Source organism: Vicia villosa, unplaced genomic scaffold (assembly GCF_029867415.1).
Source record: "Vicia villosa cultivar HV-30 ecotype Madison, WI unplaced genomic scaffold, Vvil1.0 ctg.001687F_1_1, whole genome shotgun sequence".
NCBI classification, from domain to species: Eukaryota; Viridiplantae; Streptophyta; class Magnoliopsida; order Fabales; family Fabaceae; genus Vicia; species Vicia villosa.
Window position 1 is genome coordinate 108,060 of NW_026705698.1, and position 27,911 is coordinate 135,970.

At 33.8% G+C, this 27,911-nt stretch overlaps 5 protein-coding genes and 1 non-coding gene across 6 annotated transcripts; 1 reads left to right on the plus strand and 5 right to left on the minus strand.

Annotated features, from left to right (window-relative positions):
* Positions 1-133: 133 nt before the first annotated feature.
* Positions 134-215, minus strand: TRNAS-GCU (transfer RNA serine (anticodon GCU)). Its single transcript has one exon. It is a non-coding gene; the product is annotated as a tRNA-Ser (tRNA).
* A 3,837-nt stretch (positions 216-4,052) lies between these two features.
* On the minus strand, positions 4,053-5,338 carry LOC131636293 (protein BUNDLE SHEATH DEFECTIVE 2, chloroplastic-like). Its single transcript, XM_058906919.1, has 5 exons — positions 5,182-5,338; positions 4,999-5,096; positions 4,755-4,821; positions 4,455-4,551; positions 4,053-4,295 (listed from the first exon to the last, which is right to left on the minus strand). Exons 1-5 carry the CDS (start codon positions 5,237-5,239, stop codon positions 4,217-4,219), a joined length of 399 nt encoding a protein of 132 aa, XP_058762902.1. The 5' UTR covers positions 5,240-5,338; the 3' UTR covers positions 4,053-4,216.
* A 64-nt stretch (positions 5,339-5,402) lies between these two features.
* LOC131636292 (uncharacterized) lies at positions 5,403-7,922 on the plus strand. Its single transcript, XM_058906918.1, has 9 exons — positions 5,403-5,551; positions 5,706-5,833; positions 6,109-6,196; positions 6,469-6,551; positions 6,711-6,749; positions 6,902-6,972; positions 7,053-7,167; positions 7,316-7,449; positions 7,641-7,922. Exons 1-8 carry the CDS (start codon positions 5,482-5,484, stop codon positions 7,388-7,390), a joined length of 669 nt encoding a protein of 222 aa, XP_058762901.1. The 5' UTR covers positions 5,403-5,481; the 3' UTR covers positions 7,391-7,449; positions 7,641-7,922.
* Positions 7,923-7,945: 23 nt separating this feature from the next.
* LOC131636291 (uncharacterized) lies at positions 7,946-16,046 on the minus strand. The gene is made up of 2 exons (XM_058906917.1): positions 15,267-16,046; positions 7,946-8,698 (listed from the first exon to the last, which is right to left on the minus strand). The coding sequence occupies exons 1-2, from the start codon at positions 15,873-15,875 to the stop codon at positions 8,336-8,338; spliced, it is 972 nt and encodes a 323-aa protein (XP_058762900.1). The 5' UTR covers positions 15,876-16,046; the 3' UTR covers positions 7,946-8,335.
* A 4,637-nt stretch (positions 16,047-20,683) lies between these two features.
* LOC131636299 (uncharacterized) lies at positions 20,684-22,578 on the minus strand. Its single transcript, XM_058906925.1, has 5 exons — positions 22,344-22,578; positions 21,816-22,202; positions 21,406-21,651; positions 21,004-21,290; positions 20,684-20,845 (listed from the first exon to the last, which is right to left on the minus strand). The coding sequence occupies exons 1-5, from the start codon at positions 22,576-22,578 to the stop codon at positions 20,684-20,686; spliced, it is 1,317 nt and encodes a 438-aa protein (XP_058762908.1).
* Positions 22,579-24,934: 2,356 nt separating this feature from the next.
* LOC131636281 (beta-glucuronosyltransferase GlcAT14B-like) lies at positions 24,935-27,419 on the minus strand. Its single transcript, XM_058906908.1, has 4 exons — positions 26,729-27,419; positions 26,538-26,613; positions 26,285-26,400; positions 24,935-25,910 (listed from the first exon to the last, which is right to left on the minus strand). The coding sequence occupies exons 1-4, from the start codon at positions 27,282-27,284 to the stop codon at positions 25,396-25,398; spliced, it is 1,263 nt and encodes a 420-aa protein (XP_058762891.1). The 5' UTR covers positions 27,285-27,419; the 3' UTR covers positions 24,935-25,395.
* Between the last annotated feature and the right edge of the window lie 492 nt (positions 27,420-27,911).

Genomic DNA, 27,911 nt, shown 5'->3' on the forward strand with positions numbered 1-27,911 from the left:
TATATATTAGATACAGAGAAGATTATGTTACATTAATATGAACTAGTTCTCAACAAAATAATTTAAAACATATTAGGAATAAAATTATTAAAAAAATCAAATAAAGAAAAGCATATTTGCTAAAAAAAGTGAACGTCGCCTGAGAGATTCGAACTCTCGCGGGGAAACCCCATGTACTTAGCAGGCACACGCCTTAACCACTCGGCCAAAGCGACATGTTAATAAATATTTTGCACTAAAAGTTATAACACATGTATATATGACGTGTAGACGACATAACCTTAGCAATAATTTTTCCACACTTCCTACTCCTTAATATGTATTCTTTAAATTATACTTGACAATAAATATTTTAATACTCTTCTCCTTCTACATAGTCAATCAACATAAGGACCAACATAGATAGTCAATCAACATTATTAAGACCTAACATAAATGTACCTTAATGTTGGTCTTTACAAAATCAAGGATGATTTGTGGTTTTATGTGTTGTATAGTAACATTGTGGTTCTAATGATGCCAATTGTGGACCTGTGTCAAGTGTGTCAATGACATATGTCAAAGAGGTGTTGATCATGATGACTCTTTCAAATGGTTCTAAATGATGGTATCCAATCAAGGAAGAAAACACAAGCATTGTTCATCAAAGATATCAAGATCATGTTGAAGGTGCTATTCAATAATGAATCAAACAATGGATCTTGAAGTTATTTTGTGAAAGCTTGAAGGCTTGAAGATGTGATCTTAAAGATGTAAGAGCTTGAAAGTGTGAAAGTGTAAAAACTCATTTGGTCTTGTGCTTAGCAAGATTAGGTCTCGAGATACACACATGCGCACACGCGCACACTCACACACTTTTCAAACCTCCTATCTTTTGTTAAAGTCTCTAAAACCTGATCCGAATGAGCGTTTAAGTGATTAGAAATTGTATAATCAATTAGGAAGGTATTTTACACTATCTAATTGATTAGGAGGTCTTTCTCATTGATTAGAATCAAAGTGCAACACCTCTTAAACTTTCCTAATTTATTTTGGTTAATCTATTAATACAGATTTTTAATCAATTAACTCATTAAAATGGTCCATGGATTGTTTCCTTTTTTAGTCAATTTTTTCCTATATAAAGAAGGTTTCTCCTCATTTCAAAATACACCAGTTTTCTGAATAGAAACACTTCTATCATGTCTTTCTCTTATTATTTTTTAACTTTTCTTTTTCAATAAAGTTATATTAGGGCCAAAAGAGTGAAAAAAATTCTTTCGAGAGTTATTGTACAAATGTTATGCTAAAAGTTTATATTTCCCGAAGTTTATTTATCTTGTTCATTATTCTGCTGCATATCTTTCTTTTTTTTCCTCTCTATCTCTTTGTTGCTTTATCTTTGTTTTCTTATCTCTTCTAAAAATAAATATTTCAATATCAAAATTTATCATAAAACTGATTTTTAAATATCACAATTCACCCCCCTCCTCTTGTGTTTAGAGCCACTTGGTAAACAAGTGGCATCAGAGCCTAACTCTTGTTATAAAACTAATCATCTTAAGAGGTAATATGATGACTTAAAATACTTCTTTTAATAAGAGACTTTTCATGAACAAATCTCCAATGTTTGATAGTGACAGGTTTACCATATGAAAAGCAAGAATGAAAATGTTTTTAGACTCTATTGATTTTCAAATGTGGGATTATGTTTTGAATGGTCCTTTTGTTCCTAGTGATTCAATTAAAAATGAAGTAATAAACAAACCTAGAAATTTGTGTACCACTGAAGAAGAAGAAAATGCAACAGGATTTTAAATCTAAGTACTTAATGATAAGTGCGTCAAGCATTAGAGAGTACAATTATGTTTTTAACTAAGGTACTGCTAAAGAAGTGGAGACACCCTTGAGGAAATCTATGAAGTTTGAATTGAGATGAAAATGAAAAGAATAAACACACCTGACCAAGAAGTTGAGACACCAAGTAAAAATGAAAAAAAAAACGTCAAAGATGGTTCGCTAGTATTAAAACTCTTGGCAATGATTTGAAAAGTTATATTTTTATCGAGTATTTGAGATTCAAGAAGTGGAACTAGAAACCTGATTCAGTACTAGAATCTAAGATCCAAATATTATTGTCAAATCATAGGGTCAATCAAACAAGCCATAAATCATAAAGAAACTCAAAGAGTTTATTGAATTACTTCAAGATGAGGAAAATATCAAAGAAGAAAATACTTTAGTCAAATATAAATAAGATTAGGTTTATTTTGGTGAAGTCCAGAATAAGAGCTTAGGATTTTAAAAGATCTATATATAAATAGAGGATCACTTTCCCCTACTAATCCAAATTGTCGTCATTCTCAGAAAACAGCTAGTAACATGTTCCATTTTGTGTTTGTGTGGACTTCGTAGAGACGATGGTATCTTTCACATTCGTGATCAAAAATAAAGAACTCTTCAAGAGGTATTCTAAGAATCCTTGATTTGATAATTGTTTTATGATTAATAGTTTAACCAAGATCCTTTTATTGGGATTGTTCCACTAAGAGGATCATTTTGTTGGAAAAAAAACCTCTTAAATCCCTTCAAAAATCCCTAGAGAAGAAAGGGGTTAGAATTGCATACATTCGACCTATCCAAGATATGTATGAAGGGATATCAACTAGTATGCGGACACAGAGTCGAGAGACAGACGATTTCCCCATTACAATAAGTTTGCATCAAGGTTTAACTCTAAGCTCCTACATTTTTACTTTGATTTTGGATGTACTCACGAAACACGTCAAAGAATTAGCGTCGAGATGTGTGATTTTTTAAATATGATATAGTCTTACTTGTATATTCGAATTGAGATTTAAACGAGTGGTTTGAGGCTTGGAGACGAACTTTAGAAATGCATGACTTTTGCCAATGTAGAAGTAGAAGAGTTTCTAACATAGATGTGAGAGTTGGAGATCATATTACCTCATAAGTCACGTAGTTTAAATATCTTTGGTTCGTAATACAAAACGATGGAGAATTAGAATGGGGTGTACACCATCAAATTCAAGTGGGGTGGCTGAAATAGAGGAATGTTCAAAGATTTATGTGACATGAAAGTACCACTCTGCTTGAAGGGATAATTTTATCGAACCACGGTAAGACCTACGCTGTTATACGGGATTGAATTTTGGTAGTTAAGAATCATTAGATAATAAAGTAACTATAATATGGATGAGGATGTTGCATTAGATATGTGGCAAAATTAAACATGATAAGATTAGACATGACAATATTAGAGAGTGTTGGGGTAACATCTATAGTAAAAAAGATTGTGGAAAATATATTTAGGTGGTTTTGATATGTAGAAAAAATATCTGTAGATTTTGTGGTAAGAAAACTAGATCAGATAGAGACTGGGAAGAGTTAAATAATTAGTGTTAGATGAAGACAAAAAAACTATAGGATAAATTATTAAGAAAGATCTCGAAATTAACTATTTAAATAGAAGTATGATCCGAGATAAAATATTATGACATGAATTAATTCATGTAGGTGACCCTATTTAGTGGAATAAAATTTTATTGTTGCAATTATATTTGATTGATATTTAAAATATATATATTAAAGTCACAAAAATTATTGCACTTTAAAATAGTGAGTTGAACTTTAACCAATAAAACAATATATTTATAAAATAAATAAATAAAACAAAGCAAAATATAGTAGATATATGGGTCAGTTTGTTTCGGCTTTAAAAAAATGGATTTTTTCTTTATATTTTTGAAAATAGATTTTCTAAAACCGTTTTTCAAAATATTACAAGTTTTTTTATATTCGTTTTTTCTAAAATGAAACATTAATTTTGACATCTTATAACATAAACATACATAATTGAAGACCAAAACTTAGTCAAAATCATAATTTTTTCAAAAAGTTGTATTTTAAAAATGATTTTTATGAAAATCTATTTGAAATAGCTTCAAAATTAAGTGATTTTTTGAAATTTTGATATCCAAAAGTTTCTTTGTAAACCATTATAAACTCAGGTACAATCCAAAAGAGAAAAAAAAAAAAGAGAGAGAGAGAAATTTAGACAAAATCTTATTGCCTCAATAGTGCATAATACATAAATGAATAATTCGCATTACAAAAAAGACTAACAACACATGAACACAAGTGAACCTCCACTTCCTTTTCTCTTTGTTCAAAGCTAAGAACAATCTTCAACATTCAATCTAGCCAAAATCTTGTTCTACTCATCAAATGTGCTCATGAATCCACCAATAAATCCAGCTCCATTGCAACTTCCACACAAAATATCCTTTTTACCTCTGAAACAAACAAACATACACACATACATGCTACATATTAGGTTGACACATTCTGCTACTACTAATAATACAAAAGTGTTTGTTTAGAACATAAACTATAGTCTTCAACATTATAATCAAGTGTTTGCTTAAAACATTGTTCAATACAGTTAATATTACCTGCATAACCAGCATAGTCCACCAGCTTTAAATCTTCCATTGTAGTGATCTATCAAGTTAACTCCACCACCTTGGCATTGAGTACATAATATTGCACCTGAAGAAACAAACCAAAGTTTGAGCAACTAACAAACTCATTATGTTCTAACTAGAATCATCATGAATCTTCGACTTCGGCCTCAACAACCATATGTTTAACGCGACACAAGTATATGGTGAAATATCTGCTTAACTCAAATATGAAGCAGATTTCCAAAGTATAAGCATGAAAAAGCAGTTCAAATCTACATTTTCACTTACCATTTCCATCACAATCAGGACAAACAATGCTCCTTGCTTTTACAGCTGGAGTACTATCTCCTGCAGCCTGTATTCAATCAAAATCAAAAGCTGATTCACCATCCATTTCATTCTATTCTAGCTTATTCCACTCACCAATTGAAAATAGATATCCAAATATCATTTCCTAGAACTCAATTTTTACACAAGAGAATGAACAAAGAGTATCTTATTTAGGAATTGGGATTACTAAAATCAATCTCACCTTAACTTCCAAAGACTCAAAGTTTCTAACTTTAGAATTCAGACAAACATCCTTCGTCAAAAAAGCCTTTCGGGTAACCGAATTACCGATAAGAACTCCTATTAAAAGTCAAACAAATTCTCATTCAATACATCAAAAAACAGACAAAGATAAGACAACACAAAAAGAGTTAACAAACAATACCAGGTGGGTTTGAAGATTTCAAGGAACAGATAGGAGCAAAAGACAAAGAGTGCGCCATAATCAAAAGGGTGGTGAAGCTTTGTCTCTGAACTGAACTGAACTGAACTGAAGGAGTAAACTGTTATAATAAAGGAGATGTGGAAAAGATAAGACCCTTGATGAATCCGTGGTTAACTAATGTTCACATTTTTATTACTTTAATACCCTTGGATACTTTCTAAAAACTATACCTTTGATGTCACAAAATAGTGGGCATAACCGTAATATCATTATTATTGTTCCACCACACAAAACAAGGACATGGATTTTGTTTATCAGAAACAAATGGCGAGCACTTTGTTGTCCGTACACCACTCTGTTCCCTCACAAAGTAAGCAAATTTGGAAGTAACTTCGTTTGGTATCTATAATTCTTAGGTGTTCTGTGTAAATTTAAGTGAAAATTCTACCTCTCTTTTCAAAAAAGTTGATATTTTCACAAAGATTTCATACCCTTTAGTTAGATAATTTGGCTGGTTGTTTCAGGGAGGGAAAACATTGGATACTTGAGTGGTTTCAGGACTTCATTGTATGGACAAGTTGTGCTCAATCCAAAGTTCTCTGGGAGACAAATAACAGGAAGCCATGGAAAGCGTTTTGTTGTTAACTCACTGGTAACTTACAACCTCAAATGGTTCTTCTATGTTTTTTTTTTATGGTTGCTTATAAATTTTGTGTTGAGCTTGTATTGTATAAGTATCTTTCGTTACTTATGTAGCACTGACACTTCAATAGTGTCTGACACAGATGCGGTGTTTCGGTGTTAGTGTCATGTTTGGTGTATGTGTCGGTGTTTCGGTGTTAGTGTCATGTTTGGTGTATGTGTCGGTATTTCGTAAGTTATTAGTACTATGACTTGTAAATGTGAATGTGAACTCTTTGTTGACAGTTTGGAATTGGAAGGAAGGCGAAGAGTAGAGTGATCAGAGAGACTGTGATCCCTGAACCGGATTACCGGATTCCAATTGTACTACTTGGTGATTACTCATTCTCTCTTCACAAGATTTTTAACCTTACAATCATTAAATTGGGCCAGTTATACTCTTTCAAAAGACTGAGTTTGATTCATCTGAAAAACTAGTTTCTCTGTTAACTATTTATTGCCTTAGTTTTGTAGGGTCCTTTCATATTAGGTGAGTAAATCAAAATCTTGAGAGTGATTATTAATGGAAGAAATTTATCACATTTCCTTGTATAAGTAGATTCATGAACAACCTAAGTTATTGATAACTTAAAATTGTTTTATCAGGTTTAGCCGGTGGGTTGGTTTACACAGATAATCTAGTGCCTGCTGTGCCTGTTGGTCTCCTCGGATTGCTTCTGTTGTTCCAGGTAATTACTAGTAGAAGACAGTGTAATTAAGAAAATGCAAGAAAAATATTTTGACTGCTGATTTTTCACTGTTTGCTACAATCAGTATTTTATTTGCATTTCTTTTCATCAGCCGGCATTTTCTCTAATTATTGTTTGTTTGTTTTTTTATTTCCACAGACAACTAGAGTGAGATTTGTCTTTGATGATGAGGCTTTGGTTTGTTCCTTCTTACCATTCTAATCTATTACTTTATCTGCATGTCTTGATGTAAATGTTTATTTAGTTATTGCCATTTTACTTGTTGTGTATTATGTATTTCTGTTATCTTTAGTTATTCATATTCGAGTTACATGCATAATGTGTTTTAGGAGGTAAAGATAGGCGATCAGCTCGATGAATCAGGCGAGAATGCTTTTGTCGGAGGAAAAAATCGCTGGAAGTAAGTATCCTATTTTGTTTTCACGCTGACTTGATTTTTACAGCAATATAGGACTAAAAAACCATGTTTATCTGTTGTAGGTACTCATCCTTTGTTAATTGGGAATTCTGGTGGCCAAACTTCCCTATCTTGGTTTACTTCAAGGAAACACAAACAAAACCTGAAGGACAAATTCACTTTTTTCCAATAATCTTTGTAAGTAATTTCGAAGCAAGTAATGCAGTTATAGAAATAGGAAATTGTTTAGATATTAAAAATATCATACTTGCTAGAGTTGCAGACAGTAGGCTTTAACATTTTCTTTGTTATTTCTTGCTGATTTTTTTTTTTTTTTGCCAAACAGAATGGGAAGCAGCTTTATGATGTTATGGTGGAAAGAGCTGGTTCTTCAAAAACTAGTGCTCCAAAAGAATCCTAAAGACTTAGTTGTGTGGCTTGAGCCTCAGGAGTCAATGTCTCTTGGTAGTAATTGTCTTGGTAATTGACACAACTATCTTTTATTTACACATAGTTTAAGCATCAACCTCTATAGGCTGAAAATTTCTGTTTGTCTTCTGATATTCCTTGCTTTGGTGTAGTTGTGCGGCTTATGTCTATCCTTACTTCTGTACCACAAGAAGGGACTTGATACAATGATTCTAAAGCTTAAAATTCTCATGTTTTTACAGAATTACAGTTTTGAAACCATAGATATCTTTGGAATCCTGCAAGGAGATTTCTGAAGTTTGGTTGTTGATTGTGGCTAGTGGAAGATGATGCAGTGCACTCAGATGTTTCAAGTTGCATACAAGTTGAAGCTTGATAACAATTCATTTATTATTTAGTCTTGCTAGCACATATGCATAGCACATTCTGTTTATTTGACCTGGCCAGTTATTTACTTTGTACTGGAACATATACAATTTCACATTACCCATTTATAAATTATTCAGATCATGGTTTCTTCTGAATGAAGAGGATATAATCTCCTATATGTTCAAACTTCATACTCGTTATGACAAATCAAACATGAGAAGCTTTTGTATTCTGTATGTCTGATACACAAATTTAATTGGAAACTTACAACTAAAAGCTTGTATACAAAACCTCGGTATAATCCATAGACACCTACACAAGAATCGTGTTGAATATAATGGATGTCCATTAGATACTTTTGCATGATGTTGTTAAGCAGCTTGCTGTTAGCAGTGCAGCTGTCACCCATCTCAACGGTTTCCATCATCATCATCTGTAATCAATTCATCAAATTGTTCACTGCTCAACAATTTGCTGAGACGAGGTGTTAGTCACCTGGAAAGTGTAGACAAACAAGGAATGACTTGATTTTCCATATGGCGGATGCAAAACGAAACCAAAATTCCAATCAATCCTTCTTGGTGCAGTGTGCATCTGTGCCATGTTGGGTGCAATCATGATAACCCACACTGCGGAGGAAGTCTCGAATTTCTTTAGCACTGCTATTACTAGCCTGCAACAAACGCTCATCTTCTTCGTATATGAGATAGGGAGCTTGGCTTCCCTTCCTTGAGAGTAACTTTGAAGCTCCTTTGAGAACGTGATATTCCCAGCCCTGAACGTCTATTTTGAGCAGAAGCACACGCTCTGATGTTGGAATCACTTCATCAAGCGGAACAGTACGTACTTGAAAAGCTATTTCTTCATTGGACTTAAATGCCAACTTTGCTCCTGTGGCGGATACTGCGCTATTGTCCAGCCTACCAACCAACTGGTAAATTAAGACCCCAAAAAGAAAAGAAAAACAACATCAGCACATGAATGACAAGCATTAGTACCATTTCAAGAAGCATAAACTTTCATGGTAGAGACTAGACAACTGTAATCAAAAACAAAAAATGTTGCAGTTTTCTCAATTTCCAAACTAATAAAACATTTTCATAACCAGTGCAAATTCAATTTTGTGCACTATTCTTAAGATGCTATTAAAAGTGGTTATCATTGGTAGCACATGAAAATAAATATGAAGACAGCATTTTCAAGTTGTCGCTCTAGGAGGAGAATATTGAAACTTATGACATTCATCCTAGTTTTTACAATGGAAGCAGACCAGCAGGCTCTTTAATGAGTCATTGTATCATTGTTCAAAAAATGTCTTTTCAAACCAATGGCCAAGTTTGCGTAATGTGTATAAATTTGTATATTTGTTAAAGCATGGAATTCATATCCCCATCTTAGCCAACCAGGCTCTGTCAAAATCCAACAGACATGATTGTTCTCAACTGTCTCTTTAAAAAACATGTCCTTAAAGCTTCAACATGACTTCAGATGCAAAGCTAACAACAAATTTACCGAGTAAAAAAGTGAGCTATGAAAAATGAAAAATTAACCTGGTGAACGACAAAAAATAATAATGGCAACTAATTATTAACATTGGTTGTTAAAAAAAAGATACAAATGAAGATATTAGAAAAAGTAGCGCCTATGGACGCTTGTCGCAGAATTGTCAGATACCTAGAAAAGGAAAAATCTGTGCAGCCCACTGATTAACCTAAAAAAGATGATTTTTAGCTAAGGTTGTGTTTTGCAAATAAATCTGTGCAGCCCACTGATTAACCTAAAAAAGATAATTTTTTCCGCAAGACAGTAATGCCAATATCCTGAAAGCGGTAGCCCGTTGGGTCTATTCTGTTTAGCATGTTAATAACTTCCACTAATTTATATAATACCTTATTAGTAACAGTAAACCTTTTCCAAAATAAACTAATGAGACTAGACTTGAAACATCTCTAATTGTTTGCTATATATAGAAATTGTATTTCGTTGTAATGTTGTGTCAGTTGTAATGTTGTGTCAAATGAGATCACACTGAGTGTTTATTCATAGTCATGTGAGTTGTCCCCAATAAGGTAACGTATATACATAGTCATGTTAGTTGTACACAATAAGCTAAGTTGTACACAATAAGGTAATGAATACCATATCAATATTAATCAATACTAATTGATCCTATCGGATTTTTAACACTATATTTGAACTGAAAAGAACTCTAAAAACATCCTAAATAATTCCATTCACAAAGAAGTAAAGATCTTGTGCAAGATTTCCCGAATATAGGGGGGGAATGGCAAGAAATCGTGTTCTCGGCATAAAACTTTTCTTAAAACAGAAATATAGCATTATGGTCAATCATGCAAAGTAGGATTCAAATATGGAATGTCTAATCAAAAAGGAAATATCAAGGAAATAGGTATTAAGATATGGAATCTATATATACTACACTTGAAAATCAAGGAAATAGATTCTCATTGTCACAAATTCATTCACCATAAATCAGACCAGTTCGTTCTAAATATCGAAACAGTTAATTCTCTTTTTTCGCTGCTCCATCAAAGCAATCCCACCACTATTGAAGAATCCATTCCACTCTGCTGGTTTTACAATATCCAAATATAGCCTAAAGGATTATTTTCTTCTGAGCTCATTAGATTACTATAGAAGAACCCAACTACACACTAACCCAAGTTTCTTCCATAATCCCTCCCTCACTATAGTTCAATTCACACAATCACTGTTAGAATAAATGAAGAAGTGAAGATCTCTTTTAATATCAATTTATCAACTACTTACCATTTGGGGAAACTTTTATTTTCAAATTCAATTATGAGTTTGTTATAGTTTCAGTTTTAGAAAATAGTTAGTTAGCTTGTTACGAACTCAAGTGTATATATAGTTGTGACATGGCTCTTGTTCATTTGAGCTGAATCAATACATTTTCAGTTTCTTCTTCTCTTTCATCCTTTTCATTCTTCTTCTCTTTCTCTTTCATCCTTTTCATTCTTCTTCATTGAAGTTTTCTCTCCATCAATGGAGATTCACATATTCTAACATAGTATCATTTGCCATCTCAATCCAACCTTTATCTACATTTCTTTCGCTCCGATTTTCTTCTTTTCTTAATTCTCCAATATGCAACAATGGCACCACCATGTAATGCTCCTTCGGTTGATTCTCATCTTGACCCCACCTGTCCATACTTTGTGCGTCCCAATGATGAACCTAGTTCAGTCAAGGTTGCGCCACCACTCAACGGTTCCAACTACCATTCTTGGACCCGTTCCATGCATCGTGCTTTTGGTTCTAAGATGAACCTTGAGTTCATCGACGGATCGATTCCAGTTCCTGGTGATACGTTTGATCCTTCCATGTGTGCTTGGAATCAACGCAATATGTTAATTCTTTCGTGGATCATCAATTATGTTTCAGAATCCATAGCTCAATCGATTGTTTACATGTAAAATGCAATAGATGTTTGGAATGATTTGAAAGAGCGATTCTCTCAAGGTGATCTCGTTTGTATTTCGGAATTACACCAAGAAATATATGCATTGAAACAAGACTCAAAGTCTATTACCGATTTTTCTCTGAACTAAAGATTCTTTGGGAAGAATTGGAGATTTACATGTCTATTCCTCAATGCATTTGTAGAATCGGGTGTTCTTGCGCTGCCATGAGAAATGCAAGAAGCAATCACAATCTTCTGAATGTTATTTGATTCCTTACCGACTTAAATGAAAATTTTGTTGTCGTTAAATCTCAGATTTTCTTGATGGATCATTTACCTGCCATGAACAAGATCTTTTCTATGGTGTTACAACATGAGCGACAAGGCAATTTTACTCCCTTTGATGATTCTCAAGCATTGATCAATGCTGTTAGTTTCAAGAAAACAGGTTCCAAGTTTGGTAATTCTGGTTTTCAATCCAACACATCCAAATCCAAAATATACACTCATTGTGGAAGAACTAGTCACACAATTGAGGTTTGCTATAGAAAACATGGTTTTCCACCTCATTTTGGTAAAGGACCGACAGCCAACAATGCCACTACTAATGATATTGAAAAGGATGATGTCTCTATTTAACAACAAAATGAGAAGCATGGACATGCACCTATTACTCGAACTCGAGCACAAGTTGAATCTTCTTCAGCATTCAACCATCAATCAAGGATCAACTTTTGCAGCTTCCGATCAAGTTTGCTCCTCTTCATCTACAGGTCATACATCTGTAGATGCTCAAGATAATCCTCACGCTTTCATTTATAAGTGATCCACTCTTAACTCCTGGATAATAGTTTCAGGAGCTAGTGATCATATTTGCTCTAGTCGTTCTTGGTTCCATCATCTTAGTTCAATCACTCTCATTAATGTCAAATTGCCAAATGGCCAATGTGCTTTGGCTAAGTTTCTTCACACAGTTTAGTTTTCTCTTGAATTTTAGATTAGGTCATTTGTCTTTTGCTAAATTACAAGCCTTACAATCTATATTTCCTTTTGTTGTTGTTGATAAAAAGGCACTTTGTGATGTCTGCCACTATGCTAAACACAAGAAATTACCATTCAATAATAGCTTTACTGCATCATTGCACCCTTTTGAATTAATTCTTTTTGATATGCATGGGGTCCCTTAGCCATCAAGTCACATAATGGTCATTCCTACTTTATGACTGCTTTAGATGATTTCAGCAGGTATACTTGGATCATTTTGATGAAAATCAAAGCTGAAATTAGACAAAATGTCATCAATTTCATTAAAATGGTTGAAAACCAACATAAAACTAGTGTCAAATGCATTAGAACTTAGAAGTGATAATGGACCAGAATTTATTGTGCCAAATTACTTTGCTTCTAAAGGCATTATTCACCAAACCAGTTGCGTTGAATCCCCTCAACAAAATGGAAGGGTTGAGAAGAAACATCTTAAACATAGCTAGAGTCCTTCTTTTTCAAGCAAATTTACCTAAAAGGCTTTGGTCCTTTGTTGTCAACCATGTTTTCATCATGAATCGAGTTCCTAGTGTTGTTTTGCAAAATAAATCCCCTTATCAAGGTATGTACAACAAAGATCCTGACATACATGACTTGAAAACTTTTGGTACACTCACATATGCCTCAACAATACAGGCACATAGAACTAAACTTGACCATAGAGGGAGAAATTGCATTTTCTTGGGCTACAAGCAAGTTGTAAAAGAGACTGTACTCCTTGATTTCAACACCAATGAGATTTTTATATTTAGACATTGTGTCCATCATGATCACATTTTCTATTTAAACCCAATTGGCAATACCATACTGGTGACAATGTGACTCATGAACCCACAAACACTTACACTGATCCTTTGACCTTAGCTCACATGACTGTCATGATTCACTGCAGCCACCACAAATTGACCCTTCTTCCACTAATAACACATCCACCACCTAACTCTACCAGGTTCATTAGACACAGACAGGCACCCTCTCACCTTTGAGGACTATGAGTGCAATTCATCAAACAGTTTGACTGCACCATCCAGTTTAGGTATTACTTATCCCATATCTTCTTTCCATTCTTTTTAGTCTTTGTCTCCTACTCATAAGTCCTTTAGCATGTCTGTCACACGTGATTTTGAGCCTAAAACTTATAAGGAAGCTTGCAAAGATGAGAATGGGCAGATGGCTATGAAGTCTGAATTAGAGGTACTAGTCAAAATGGTACTTGGGTAATGGTGGACCTTCCACCCCCTTGTTAAATTTATAGGTAGCAGATGGGTTTACAAGATTAAGCACAAAGTTGATGGATCTATAAAAAGGTATAAAGCCAGGCTAGTTACATAGGGGTATAGCCAAGTTGAAGGACCAGACTTCTTTGACACATTTTCACCAGTTGCTAAGTTATCTCCAGTCCAAATTCTACTTGCTACAGCTTCCATCAATCATTGACATTTACATCAACTCGGTGTAAATAATGCATTCTTGCATGGTGATTTAAATGAAGATGTCTACATGCTAGTACCACAAGGTGTTCCATGTTCCAAACAAAACCAAGCTTTCAAATTAGTGAAGAGCTTGTATGGTTTGAGGCAAGCCAGTCAGAAATGGTATGAAAACCTCACATCACTCCTACTAAAACTTGGGAACACACAATTCACTGCTGATTACTCTATGTTCACCTTGAAAAAGGGTGATCATATCATACTGCTGTCTGCTAGTATATGTGGATGACATTATACTAGCAGGAACATCCTTAATGGAGTTTGATCGTATTAAATGCATTCTTGATGAAAACTTCAAAATCAAGGACTTAAGAATTCTGAAATATTTCCTTCGACTTGAGGTTGCACATTCCAAGGATGGCATCACCATATCACAGAGAAAATATTGTCTGGACTTAATGACTCGGGCCTCCTTGCATCGAAATCAGTTGCAACACCTCTGGATCCTTCATTGAAATTGCATCAACCATTGGAAGACATTAGCGCATATAGAAGAATGATAGGCAGACTGATTTACTTAAACAATACCATACCAGACATTACACTTGCTACACAAGAGTTGAGTCAGTTCCTCCACAAACCTACACATGTTCACTACCTAACAGGCTGCAGAATCATAAGGTACCAAAAGATGAATCCTGGATATGACTTGTTCTTCCCTAGATCTTCAAAATTTCAAATTTAAGGCTACACATATGCGTATTGGGCAGGTTATGTTAACACAAGAAAATAGACATTAGGTTATTGTTTCTTCTTGAGGTGATCTCTGATTTCGTGGAAGACCAAGAAACAACAAACCATCTCTAGAAGCTTATTAGAGGCTGAGTATCGAGCTCTAGGTACAGCCACTTGTGAACTGATTTGGTTGTATGTTTTGAGGGTTTTACATGTTTCATGCTCCAAGCCACCAATATTGTATTGTGATAACCAAAGTGCTATTCGTATAGCATCCAATCCGGTATTCCATGAAAGGACAAAACATCTTGAGATGGATTGTCATTTGGTGAGGGAAAAGGTCCAACAAGGTTTGCTAAGGTTGTTGCCCATTTCATCACAAGAACAACTGGCGGATTTTCTGACAAAATCACTTCAACCATCAAAGTTCAATTCGTTTGTATCCAAGCTTGGCATGATCAACATCTACCATACATAAGCTTGAGGGAGGTTGTTTGAATAAATGAAGAAGTGAAGATCTCTTTTAATATCAAGCTATCAACTACTTACCATTTGAGGAAATTTTTATTTTCAAATTCAATTATGAGTTTGTTATAATTTCAGTTTTAAGAAATAGTTAGTTAGCTTGTTATGAACTCAAGTATAAATATATAGTTTTGACCATTTCATTCTTGTTCATTTGAGGTGAATCAATACATTTTCAGCTTCTACTCTTTCTCTTCCATCCTTTTCATTCTTCTTCATTGAAGTTTTCTCACATATTCTAACAATCACCACAAACTATAGGAACCAAAATTGAATTCAAGCACAACAAACAACAAAACAACACCAAAAAGAAATATCACCTTATGAACGGTAATGTTACCGATACGATCCGAAGCTGCAGCCTCAAACAGAGTAACCAAATCCGCAACTCTATTAAAGTAAATCCCTTCACAAATCTTCTGCAAATTCTCAAAAACCGGCTCAAACGCCAACACCCTAAACCCCATCACCGCAGCCGCAAAACTCGCCATCCCAACATTAGCCCCCACATCCACAACAAACCCATCACTCCCCTCACTTTTCTTCTTCTCAAGAATCTCCTGAATAGTCACAGAGATATCAGGTTTCCGAAAAGCCTTCCCTTTAAGCAACCTCACAATGTTCTTATGCGGTTTATCAGGTAGGTTTCCAAAATCGGAAAGCGAAAATAGAAACGGGTAACGAACACCTTCAACGACGCTGGCAACTACTGGATGAGCTTGCGGAGATTTGATGCAATCGAAAGGAGGGATTGAAGATGAGAAGAGGTTGGTGTTGAGAGTGAGGAAGTTAGGGTTAGGGTTTGAAGGACGAGGAGTGAGGAAAGAGAAGTATAGGAAGAGTAAGAGGAGAGTGGAAGAGAAGAGTAAAAAAAGTAACTTTGGAGAGAGGAGGCGGAAGGGTTTGTCTCTTTTCCAGGCGTTTGCCATGGAAAATGACGGTAGAGAAGATTGAAGATTGAGATTTTCTCAGTAGATTTGGATCTGTGAAATGACACTGGTATCGAGAGCTTCTGGGAACAAGAAGATCATGTGACTAATGAGGAGTGAAGTTAGTTCTTTTAACTAATTCTAATTCTATTTGTTTCTTTATTTGAGAATTTTTTTATGAAAGTATTGGTGAGTTTATATTCGTATTTTATTGGCTATGTATTGATGAAGCAAAAGTTTTTTTTATAGAGAAAAGGGGTGATGCACTGACAGTGTAAAATATTTTTACACTGTCAACCAATCACCACCCATGTATCCAATTAAACTATTTTTTTATTTAAAAAAAATTTAATGACATGTCACCTTTATGATTTTCTATTGGATGACAGTGTAAAGTTATTTTACACTGTCAGTGCACTACCTTTTAACTCTTTTTTATATGTGTATTCAATAAAACTATAACTGTTTTTTAAAAATTAATTTTTAAAATATTTTCGTAACAACTTATATGACTTGATTTAATTAAATATGTGAATAAATTACTAAAATGATATTTATCATAAAATTTATATTGACTATATTTTAATGTTCCAAATTTTGATCCAAAACATTATTAAATAAAATTATTTATTTACATTATAAAAAATTATTTATTTAAAAAAATTCATTTTTTTAACAAAGCAGCAATTAATTACTCCTACATCTTAAAGAAAATTGATTAAGTTAATATTTCAATAAAATGAAATATTCTTATTTATTTAGTAAAATAAAATTAGGTAGCAATTTTATTTTTTTTACATGCTTAAATGCAATTTTAGTTCTCCTATTTTGTCTTTTTTTTAATTTTGGTCCCCCATTTTTAAAATCACGATTTTGATTCCATTTTAAGTTTTTTGTTGAAAAGGAGACAAAAATATGAATTAATTTTGCAAAAAAATAAAATAGGGGGACAAAAATTGCACAGAAAATTTAAAAAAGAGACTAAAATAGAGATTTTTAAAATAGAGAAATCAAAATCAAAAAAAAGACAATAAGAATACTAAAGTTGCAATTATGCCATAAAATTATTAATATTATATTTATCACTTGTTTATAATCTTATCATAATCTTAATATATAAATTTAAGGTTGTGATTATAATTTTTATTAAATTGACTTTACATCATTAAAAAATAATAGTTTAATTGTAAATATAACCTAAATGGCAAGATAATTTTACATGCAAATAAAAAATTAAATATCAACTATTGTAAAAAATATATAATTTTATTTTTTATATACTCATGCAAAGTACGAGTCGGCGATCTAGTATTATTAATGATAATGTCTTGTATCTTTTTGGTTGAAAAAGAGCTAAAGACATTAATAATAATAATAATAATAATAATAATAATAATAATAATAATAATAATAATAATAATAATAACAATAATGTCTAATTTCTTTCAATTAGTGTCTGGTCAAAGAATACAAGAGAAAATTGACTAAGACAATCTAACAAGTTTAGGAAATGAGGCATATCAATCGCTAACATGACTTTGATATCATTCGACGTGAAATTAAAAAGAATGAGGAGTTTATTGTCGTTCATAGTAAGGTTATAGTTGGCTATCAAATTTGCATAATGATTTTCTTTTCTTTAGATATAGTTGAACTTGATGTGTCACTTCTTTTTAGCAATCCTTCTTAATCTACAAATTAAGGTTGGAAAACTGTGAGCATTCTCAATCTTTTGGTCAACCATATCTATTAGGACTTTAGAGTCAATCTATACCCTAAATTTTAATTCTTTCTTGCCAAGTTATCTCAATCCTATGAAATATTGTCCACATCTTCATGATAATAGCATCACATAATCCAATTTTCTGTGCATATTCTCTTAACCAGATTTCGACCTGAACAAACATTTGCATCTTACGATGGTCGTAAACTTCTTGTATGCATTATCAAAATTGAGCTTAATCCAATTGCTTTCTGCGAATTACCATTACAAATGCTTGATCTTTGTTTTTGATAGTATTCAATTGTCCTACACATGGTTACCACTCTCTACCTCCTTCACTAGCGACGTAATTGTCTCCATTCGGTTGTTCGAACACTGAAAGCCTTTTTCAAAAACATGCTTGATAGTAGTTGCATTATGATCATTTATTTTCTTCAACATCATCAAGATATTTCTTGAAAATACCATATTACATGCATGGTCGGTCCTGACTTTTTAGAGGCCCAGGGCAAATAATAAAATAGACCCCAAGGCTATGTTTGCGAGTTTGGAGGGGAGGGGAGGGGAAGGCTTCCGAAAGCGAAATTTTAAAAAAATATAGAAAAATATTTGACATTTTTTAAAAAAATGAATTTGTTTAGAATGATAAAAGAGTCATTGTCATTATTAAATTTTTAATTTTTGTAATAGTATAACAACCTAAAAGTTATTTGGAAAAATTATGTAAGTCCTCCAAAACCCTCCTTCAATACAATTTTTGAGTTCCCCCATTTTATGGGGTTTTTAGTATTATGAATAAAATCAAACCCTCCAAAACCCTCGTATCCAAAATCTTTTTATTTTTTTCACTCAATTCTTCCTATTTTTCAAAGCCTTCTCCTCTCTTCCCGTCCAAACTCGCAAACAAAGCCTTGGAAAATAATTGAATAATTAATCAAAATATTTTTTATAAATAATATTAATATTACTAAATTTTTAATAATATATTATAATTAAATATGATAATATATCTTTTTAATAAAAAACCATAAATAATTTGAATTAAGTTTGTGTACTGCTTTCTCTTTTTTTTTAGGTATTAAGAGAGTGAAAGTTGTTAATAGTAATTATATGAAGATAAATTTTCTAGTTGTTGTTAGAACTACATAAGAATTAATTAAAAAAAACTTATATCTTTTAAAGACAAATTTGATGACTACTGTAAAGTACTGTTCATGGGTGTAAGAATAGCATTACTCAAATTTGGTTAATGCACGGATTAGTCGATCTACTATGTAGGTCGGAACCGGTGCGAAAGCAAAAAAAAAAAATTTGGTTAATGCAGTGTAAAAATTTGGTTAATGCAGTAATGAAGTTGGTTAATGCAACATCCAGGTATTAAAAATAATTTTTAGCAGTCACCAAACTTGATTAATGCAGTGTAAAAATTTGGTTAATGCAGTAATGAAGTTGGTTAATGCAACATTCAGATATTAAAAATAATTTTTAGCAGTCATCAAACTTATTTAATGCAGTGTCAAAACTTGGTTAATGCAGTAATGAAGTTGGTTAATGTACGTCCGTACATGAACAGTGTCGTACGTAATTTTAAAAATAAATAATATTTTTTTATAAATATTATTATTTTATTTTAAAAAATACTGTTCACCGTGTAAATACGGTGAACAAGTGTTTGGTGTAAGTATTGATGTATAATATAGGTATAAGAATAGCATTACTCTTATATATATTTATAACAGAAAACAATGAACAACAAATATTTTATTTAGTGCAGTTGACAATGAATGTATTTATAACGGTAGAGAGGCAAGTTGAGCTTTCCGCTGGCAATAAAATATTAGTTCAGTTGGCAATAAGCATAAAATCAAGTTTCAAGAACTGAACTCACACTCTAGCATATGATGGCAAACAAAACTTTCCGCTGCGCTTCAAAGACATTTATGTCTATATTTCAAATTAAAAAATATATAATAATTTTAATATTACAATTCATAAAGTTCACTCTCAAAAATTTGAGGCCCCTCTAATTTTGAGGTCTTGGGCTGCTGGGCCTTGCCCGAGTCTAGGGCCGACCCTGATTACATGTCATCTTATGAACAAGTATCGCCTGTTTCAGTTTTAGATGCTTTACATATTTATGATTTTCAAATAATTTAGCTATCTTATGATTGTATTCTCCATACACAATGCTAAGACTCCATAGATCGTTGCTCAAACAATAACTTACCAACCTATGAGACACTCACATTTCAACGATGATGTGTCTTAACTTTTCACCTTTGTGTACTATTTATATTCACCACCTATTTCACATTCCAACACAATAAATTATTTTCTATTTTTCCACTTGATCGAATTATGTAATAATAATTATAATCTTAATTTTTGTGTTTCACCTTGAACTTGTGTCAACAACCCATCTTGTAAAGTAATTTTCTATTAGTTATGAACAGTATGAAAAAATCAATACAATACGCAACTTGAAGTACAATGCCAACTTTTGCATGGACACGATGATCCATAACTAGATTTTTGTAGAAATTTGACCACCAATATAACTCGATCACCTCTTCTCAGAATAAGAACCATTGAACCTATAAAATAATAAACCTGAGGCGTGTAAGTACACTGTCCTTAAGGATTTATCCGCCTCATAAGCGCAAATCCCCCAGGATTCAACATGTTCTTCTCAGATTCTTAATAAGACTCTGAGGGATTGTTGACAATGGAGATATCAGGAAGATTCTGCAGTGCAATGAAGAAGAAGATGCAGAAACTTGATAACAGAAAAACCAGTTTGTTATTGAAAATTAAACTCATTCCCATTAACCCTTAAAGGTTGGTTCAACATACATTATATACAAGTTGATAAGCTGTAGAATGACTATCTATTCGTAATCATCCAGGTGTCAGTCTATAATTGGCTAAAGGGTATAAGCTTAGCTGTACAAAAGGCTTTACATAAGTGGTACAAGTAAATATAATCTAATAGCCTCCCTCAAGTTGGACTATGTAAGCTACAGAGGCCTAACTTGACCAAAACAAAGATAGGAGAATGTAAAGGCTTAGTGAAGATGTCAGCCAATTAAGCATCATGAGTAGACACATGCAGCAAGTGGATGAGTTTGATTTGCAGTTTCTCACGAACCACGTGACAATCAAGTTCAATGTGCTTACTCCTTTCATGAAATGTGGGATTATGGGCCAAGTAAATAGCTGATTTACTATCACAATAAACAGAAGTAGGCTGAGGAAATGATATACAAAATCATGAAACAAATATTGCAACCATTGAAGTTCACATGTAAGAGAAGCCAAGGCACAATATTCTGCTTCAGTGGAGGGTCTTGAAATTTTATGTTGCTTCTTGGATTTCCATAATAGAAGAGAAGAACCAAGGATGACACAATATCCAGTAACAGACTTCCTTGAGTCAAGGCATCGGGCCCAATCAGAATCAGCAAAACCAAAAAGCTTTAAGGAACTAGAAGCAGAAAAAAGTATACCTTTAGCAGGGACAACCTTCAAATATCTTAGTACATGAGTAGCAGCCTGGTAATGAGGTAAGAGAGGGTTTGACACATACTGGCTAAGGTGTTGAATAGCATATGAAATATCAGGCCTTGAATTGGTGAGATAAATTAATCTCCCAATCAATCTTCTGTAATATGGGTGAAGGTGATAGTTCAACACTACCAGATATAGATGCAGTAAGTTGTGAACCATTGGATAAACTAACATGGACATGTATGATTTCTTTATGGAAAATGAAAGATGATATGTCAAATGAGATGTGATCAGTGGCACCCGTATCAAGTATCCAAAGAGAAAAGTTATTACTAGTGCCATTTGATGAATGTGAGTTCAAAACAAAAGGTGATGTGGATATAGAGTTAGCTTGGGGAGGGGATTTTGACTGTTGAAACAACTCTAGAATGTTGTTGTACTGGTCTTGAGTGAAGTCAAAACAGGATGCAGTTGAAGTAGACTGAGAAGAATTCGTGGTTGCATTGGGTGATGCAGTGTTTTGAATCTTGCTTTTCCCCTTAGTTCCTGGAGGGATCCATGCTTTTGAAAACAAGTATCAATGGTATGGTTTGTCCTCCCACAGTGTGTACAAACACGACTGTGACCTTTAGCTCAACCAAAACCATGATATTTTCCCTTATATGCATTGTTGCCAAACTTGTTTGAGGAATTTCCTGAAGCAGAGTTACCTGAACTAGTTTGGACTTGAAATGGAGTCACCTCATCACCAGTTGGATTATTAGAAGCAGTAGTAACAACTGAACAATTTAATTCCCTTTCTTGCTGAATTACATGAGAAAAGGCTTTATCCATGTCAGGAAGCGGGTTCATCATCATAATTTGGGATTTGGAGTGAGTGAATTTTTTGCTCAAACCCTTAAGAAACCTAATGACATAATCTTGGTCACGATATTTCCTAATGGATGCAGTAGCACCACAAGAACAAGGAATGGCACAAGAATAAGCAATGATAGGGCGATAATTCTCTAGCTCATTCCACATTACTTTGAGCTGAGTGAAATAGTTAAAGACATTGAGTTTACCTTGACGAAACTTGTATAAGTCTTTCTGAATATCTGAAATGCAAAAAATATCATTGTGTGAGAAACGAATATGCAAGTTCTTCTAGACTCCAGCTGCATTATCGATCCACAACACTGATTTGGCAATTGACTCAGACATGGAACGATGAATCCAGGCAAGCACCATGGTATTACACCGAATCCAATGAGCGTATAGAGGACCAATGACTAGTGGCTTGATGAGGGTTACATCGATGAACTTCTCTTTGTTCTTGGAGATAAGTGCAATTTGCATCGATCGAGCCCAAGTGTGATAGTTCTTGTCGTCGAGCAGTGGGGAAACAAGAATGAGAGCTGAATTTTCATTAGGGTGCAGATAAAAGGAATTCGTGGAATTGGTAGAAAAATCAACGAAGCTCTGGTACGCCATTGATTTACAGAGAGAAAGAGCACGATAGTTGAATCAAAGAATCAAGAAGATGACGATAACGATGGTACATACCCCAAACGGAATCGAAATTGTGCAAGAATCAAGAAGATAAAGCGATTCCAATCGATGCGAAAACAAGAAGATCGAAGATTGAAATCAAAGGGTATAGGGATAGAAAACGCACAATGAAGTGTGCAAGAATGAAGAAGGAGCAATGGCTACCAGAGCATATTAAGCTCTGATACCATGTTGACAATGGAGATATCAGGAAGATTCTGCAGTGCAATAAAAAAGAAGATTCAGAAACTTGATAACAGAAAAACCAGTTTGTTATTGAAAATTAAACTCATTCTCATTAACCCTTGAAGGTTGACTCAACATACATTATATACAAGTTGATAAGCTATAGAAAAACTATCTATTCCTAATCATCCAGGTGTCAGTCTATAATTGGCTAAAGGGTATAAGCTTAGCTGTACAAAAGGCTTTACATAATTGGTACAAGTAAATATAATCTAATACGGGTCAGAACAATAAGAAATATTCTTTGCCAGGAGATGTAACCAGAAAAACAAAGAAAAAAGTGAAGACAAAATATTTTTCACGTTCTATTTTTCTGTCTCACTGCTTGTCAAAAAAAGGTAGGAGACTTTATATAAGAAAGATAGAGAAGGAGTAATGGATTTGACTCATTCAAGTCAAACTTATTAAATTATTTGACCAATTTAAAATCATCATAAAAGAAAATAAATAATAATAATAATTAATATTAAAAATATTTTCTTATATTTGTCAATTAAAATTATTGAAAACTTTTGAAATATATTTAAAATTTACAACAGATTTCACATGAGTGGGAGAAACATAAGGAGCATCCACATATGAACCGTATAAACGCCTTAAAAAATAAAATTGCATCAGTACATAGTGTTTGAATTTTAGGATCTAAGCGTGTATTGTGTACAGACTCGTTTGAGCTCGAATTTTAGGATCCAAACTTGCATTTTGAACATGTTCAGAAAATATAACATGAACTATACTGATACTCAGTGTTTGACGTGATATGAACGAAAACTCTAAAATAAGTCAATGAGAAAGATTTTAAAGTCATACTACTTTTGCATGTAGACAGAAATTGTGTTTGTACATGTGTTTGTATAGTTCATTAATGATTTGGTTGTCAATGATTTCAGGTGTCAATGTGTAGCACCGACACATCTAAAAAAATGTGTGTCCGTGTTCGTATCAGACACTTGTAGGGGTGGCAAACGGGCATGCCCGCCCCGTTTAGGCCCGCCCCACAAAAGCCCGCAAAAAAACAGTGCGGGGCGGGGTGGGCATATTTGATTGTGCGGGCCTAAAACCTTGTCCCGCCCCGCAAAAAAGTGAGGGCGGGGAAAGCCCGCGGGCATTGAACCTTTTAGGCCTAAAAATAGTATAATTGTATGAAAAAGCTAATGCCCACAAAAAAAACAGGGCGGGGCGGGGCGGACACATTAAAAGGAGTGGGCCTAAAACCTTGCCCCGCCCCGCGTAAAAGTGCGGGTAAAACGGGATTTCTCCGCGGGCCGGGCCCGTTTTGCCACCCCTCACACTTTCACCAGTATTTGTGATTACGTTCAATTTATTCATTTTTTTAAATTATTGGTGTCGCCGTGTCAGTGTCGGAGTCAAATTCGGGGTGTTCGTGTTTTATAGGTTGTCATTTAAAAACAAAATTTCATGTAAATAAAATGTTTTTTTTATAGAATTCGGTTGTCAATGTGTAGCACCGACACATCTGAAAAAAGATGTGTCCGTGTTCGTATCAGACACTTACACCGACACTTGTGATTACATTTAATTTATTGAATTATTACTGGTGTCACTGTGTCACTGTTTTGATCAAATTCGAAGTGTCTGTGTTTTATAGGTTGTCATTTAAAAACAAACTTTCGTGTAAATAAAACGTTTTTTTTTTTATAGAATTTGTAGTAGAGATAAAAAAAATGTAGTATGATTGTTTAATTTTAAATGTGTTGTGTGTTGTATATAAATTGTGTTTGAATTCTAGAATTTGAACTATTTAAAAAACATGTCTCGAATCCTAAAAATCAAATGACATTTTCGAAATTTCGAGAGTCATCCCTTTAGACAGAAGGGGAGAGAACTTCACACATATGAAATTGGTAAGGGCCAAGCTCATGGATGCCCAGGCTAATGGATGCTCCTCCTGTGTATCTATCTGCCCCTCTCCATCCTATCATTAGGATCAACTGGGAAACTAAATTCTTTCCCCATTAACTGAATGAGAATAAAGAGATGAGAAATACAATTAGGAAAAAGCTAGATTCTCATATGCAAGGAAATCTACATATAAAATATAAAGGATAAATTTGATAAATAATAAAATAATTACTGCATTAGTATCTGTACTTTCTAGTTTGCATTCAGATAGACACAACAACACAAGCTTGTTATAAGTGAAACCCCTCACTCTAATTTATTTGTTACAAACACAATCTACTCTACACAGTACAACAATTGGCATTGGTGGTTTTGTCTTTGTAATCCAATAAAATTTAATCAATTATGTGAACAAATCAATAATACACATGGACAAGACAACAAATTCTCGGTCGTGTAAAAATTAGTGTAAATAAAGATACAAGTCGATGACAGAGCTGTGTTTCTGAAGAAGCAGCTATCTTCTGTGTTTTCTATTCTGTTTTCTCATCTTTCTTGATTGGCCTCAAAGCAACCTTGTGTGTCAAGTAGACATAGCATTGATCAGGCATTTAAGCCTTTCTTAAGTGATGGAAATAAACAGCAATGATATCAAGAACACTGATTTTTCTGAAAATCTTCTGCTGATAATAAACCATGGATAAGTCGTTTAAGCCTTTCTGCACCAGGGCCAGGTCTAAGTTCAGTGATATTTTTTATAAAAGAATATGGTTCGGTGATGTTTGGGTTTGCTCGACTGAACCACATGCCGGGCACATAACCGTGGTCATTTCTTCCCAAGAGTTCGGTATCAATTTTATCTAAGAGAGGCTCGTTCCTGCCAAATTTTCGACCAAAAGGAGCATTGCTGTCAATCATACTCTGGTAGTGATCAGCTGTAAGGAAGTGTGGGTGTTGTTTGGGAGGGTTGTCCCATGATATGAAGTGGAGGTCGTGGTTTACAGTAGTGTTACGAAATTCCTCGGCATTGCAGATGACCGTGTGGAAATATCCTTCCGGGGAAGATAGAAAGTTTGCATAATACATTAGGACTATTCTAGGTAAGTTATCCCATCCCCATAACATATATTCAACAAATTGACGAGAGAGCATCATCCACGCAGAACCTAACAAAAATCAAATAGCAATGGTAAATCATATAGCATATTGTTGAGTATGACTCATAGTTCCTGAGCAGTGACCAACGAGTATAAGTTGTACAACTTAAACCCTAAGCTTGAAATAATAATAAAAGGAACTGCAGTCGAAAATGTAGGTACAATTGGTCGATCTTCGTTACAAAACATCACGTGTTTCTCTATTTGCATTTACAGTTCTTCACACATGTCTAATATATTCAACTTATGCAAGGAATAGAAGTCTCATACTACCAAAACATTCTACAAATTTGATATAACAAACTAATCAAACTGGTGCGAATAAAACTACAAAATATGAGATTGTATCAAAATAAAAGGCACGAGAATCCAGAATCTCTCACCTGTAAACAGCTTATACGCCGTGGGAACACTTCTTTTCTCCGTCACCCAAAACACATCAGATTTATTGACGCTATAAAGAGCCGGATCAATTATAACCGGCTTCGCTCTCTGATCTCTATCCAAAAAAACAAAAACAGCAAACAAAACATAAATCCAACATTCCACAAAATTACAAACTTAATTCAATTCACGACGAAAACCAATTAAATCACATTAAAGTAAAGTAAAAGAACATAAGAATCATCAACATACTCCTTCCATCCAATATCACTCGTATGCTCAATGAAGTTAAGGTGCCTCGGAATAGATGACAATGTATGTAGTAGATCTGTTAAACAAAACATCACTAAATTACAACCAAAACACACAAAAAAACAAAAACATTGCATTGTTTCATTCGCCAACAAAGGTTAAAAAAAGTAAAATTTCTAGAAAGAACAAACCATCTTGTGTGAGCAAGGGATAATCAGAAGCACTGAGATTAATAAACCAATCCCAATGGCCAGCTTCTTTGAACAAAAGAGCAGCAGCATGAAGAGTATTAGTAACCATAGTAGGACCTCTATAAGTAACCAAATTCGCCTTAACAATCATCTTAACATTACCCAATTCAGCAAAAAGAGCCTCATTCCTCACAAACTCAGCAAGGTCCAATCTTTCCCTAAGAGAAGCTTCTAAATCCAAGTGAACAGCGTATTGGTTTCTGGGATGGTAAAGGGCCTTAAGGGTTCTCTTCAAGCTCTCTCCGTCCCCAGCTGAACCCGAGATCAAGTAAGCGATCCTGGGAACTGAGTTGATGGGTGAAGTTGAGGATACCCTTAGCTTTGATTCGACGAAGTGGGGTGAGTTTTGGGTGGTGGTTGAACGGGAGAGGTAGAGTAAGGAGGAGGAATCGGAGGAGATGAAGATGGAGAGGAGGATGAGGAGGGTGGTGAGGAGGAGAGAGAAGATGAGGGGTGCAAACCATTTTTTCTTCTTGGGTTGTTTGGTGGTTTCCATTGGTGAGATGAGGGGAGGTTTTGGGGTGAAGAAGGTAGCTAGAGAGAGAAAGTGAGGAGAGAGAAAGTGAGAGAGTTGTCTTGGTGTTTTTAGTCTCCAATGAGAGACAGAAGTTGAAAGAAAAGTGGTGGGGTGGAATAATGTGATTAGTCATTAAAGTAATTAATGAATGTAGTTAAGATATTTTCTTACACTATGAATACACTCCTTCTTGCTATTATTATAATTTATAAGATGGGTTGTTGAGGTTTTTAATTTTTTTATGATATTAATAATTATAAAAATAATGATAAAAAAATAATACTTTTATTTTTTTACAAATTTAATGTAATTTTTGTTATCTATTTAAATTTAATGTAATTTTACTGCATTAATGATATGTTCTACTGTATTTTAATTTTTTATAGACAATGATATGATTTATAATTAGAATGTTGGATTAAAATTTAAAAGTAGTTGTGATTCCCTTAAATATACCGAACTTTATTGTTATTTTTTCAAAAAAATTCTTTAAAGAATCGTTTTCTTAATATTTTTCATTGACACTTGATCTCTAGTCAAGTAACTCTAATAGAAATAGATTGACTTTTTGACTTTTTGACAGTTTAATGGATAGTCATAATGGAT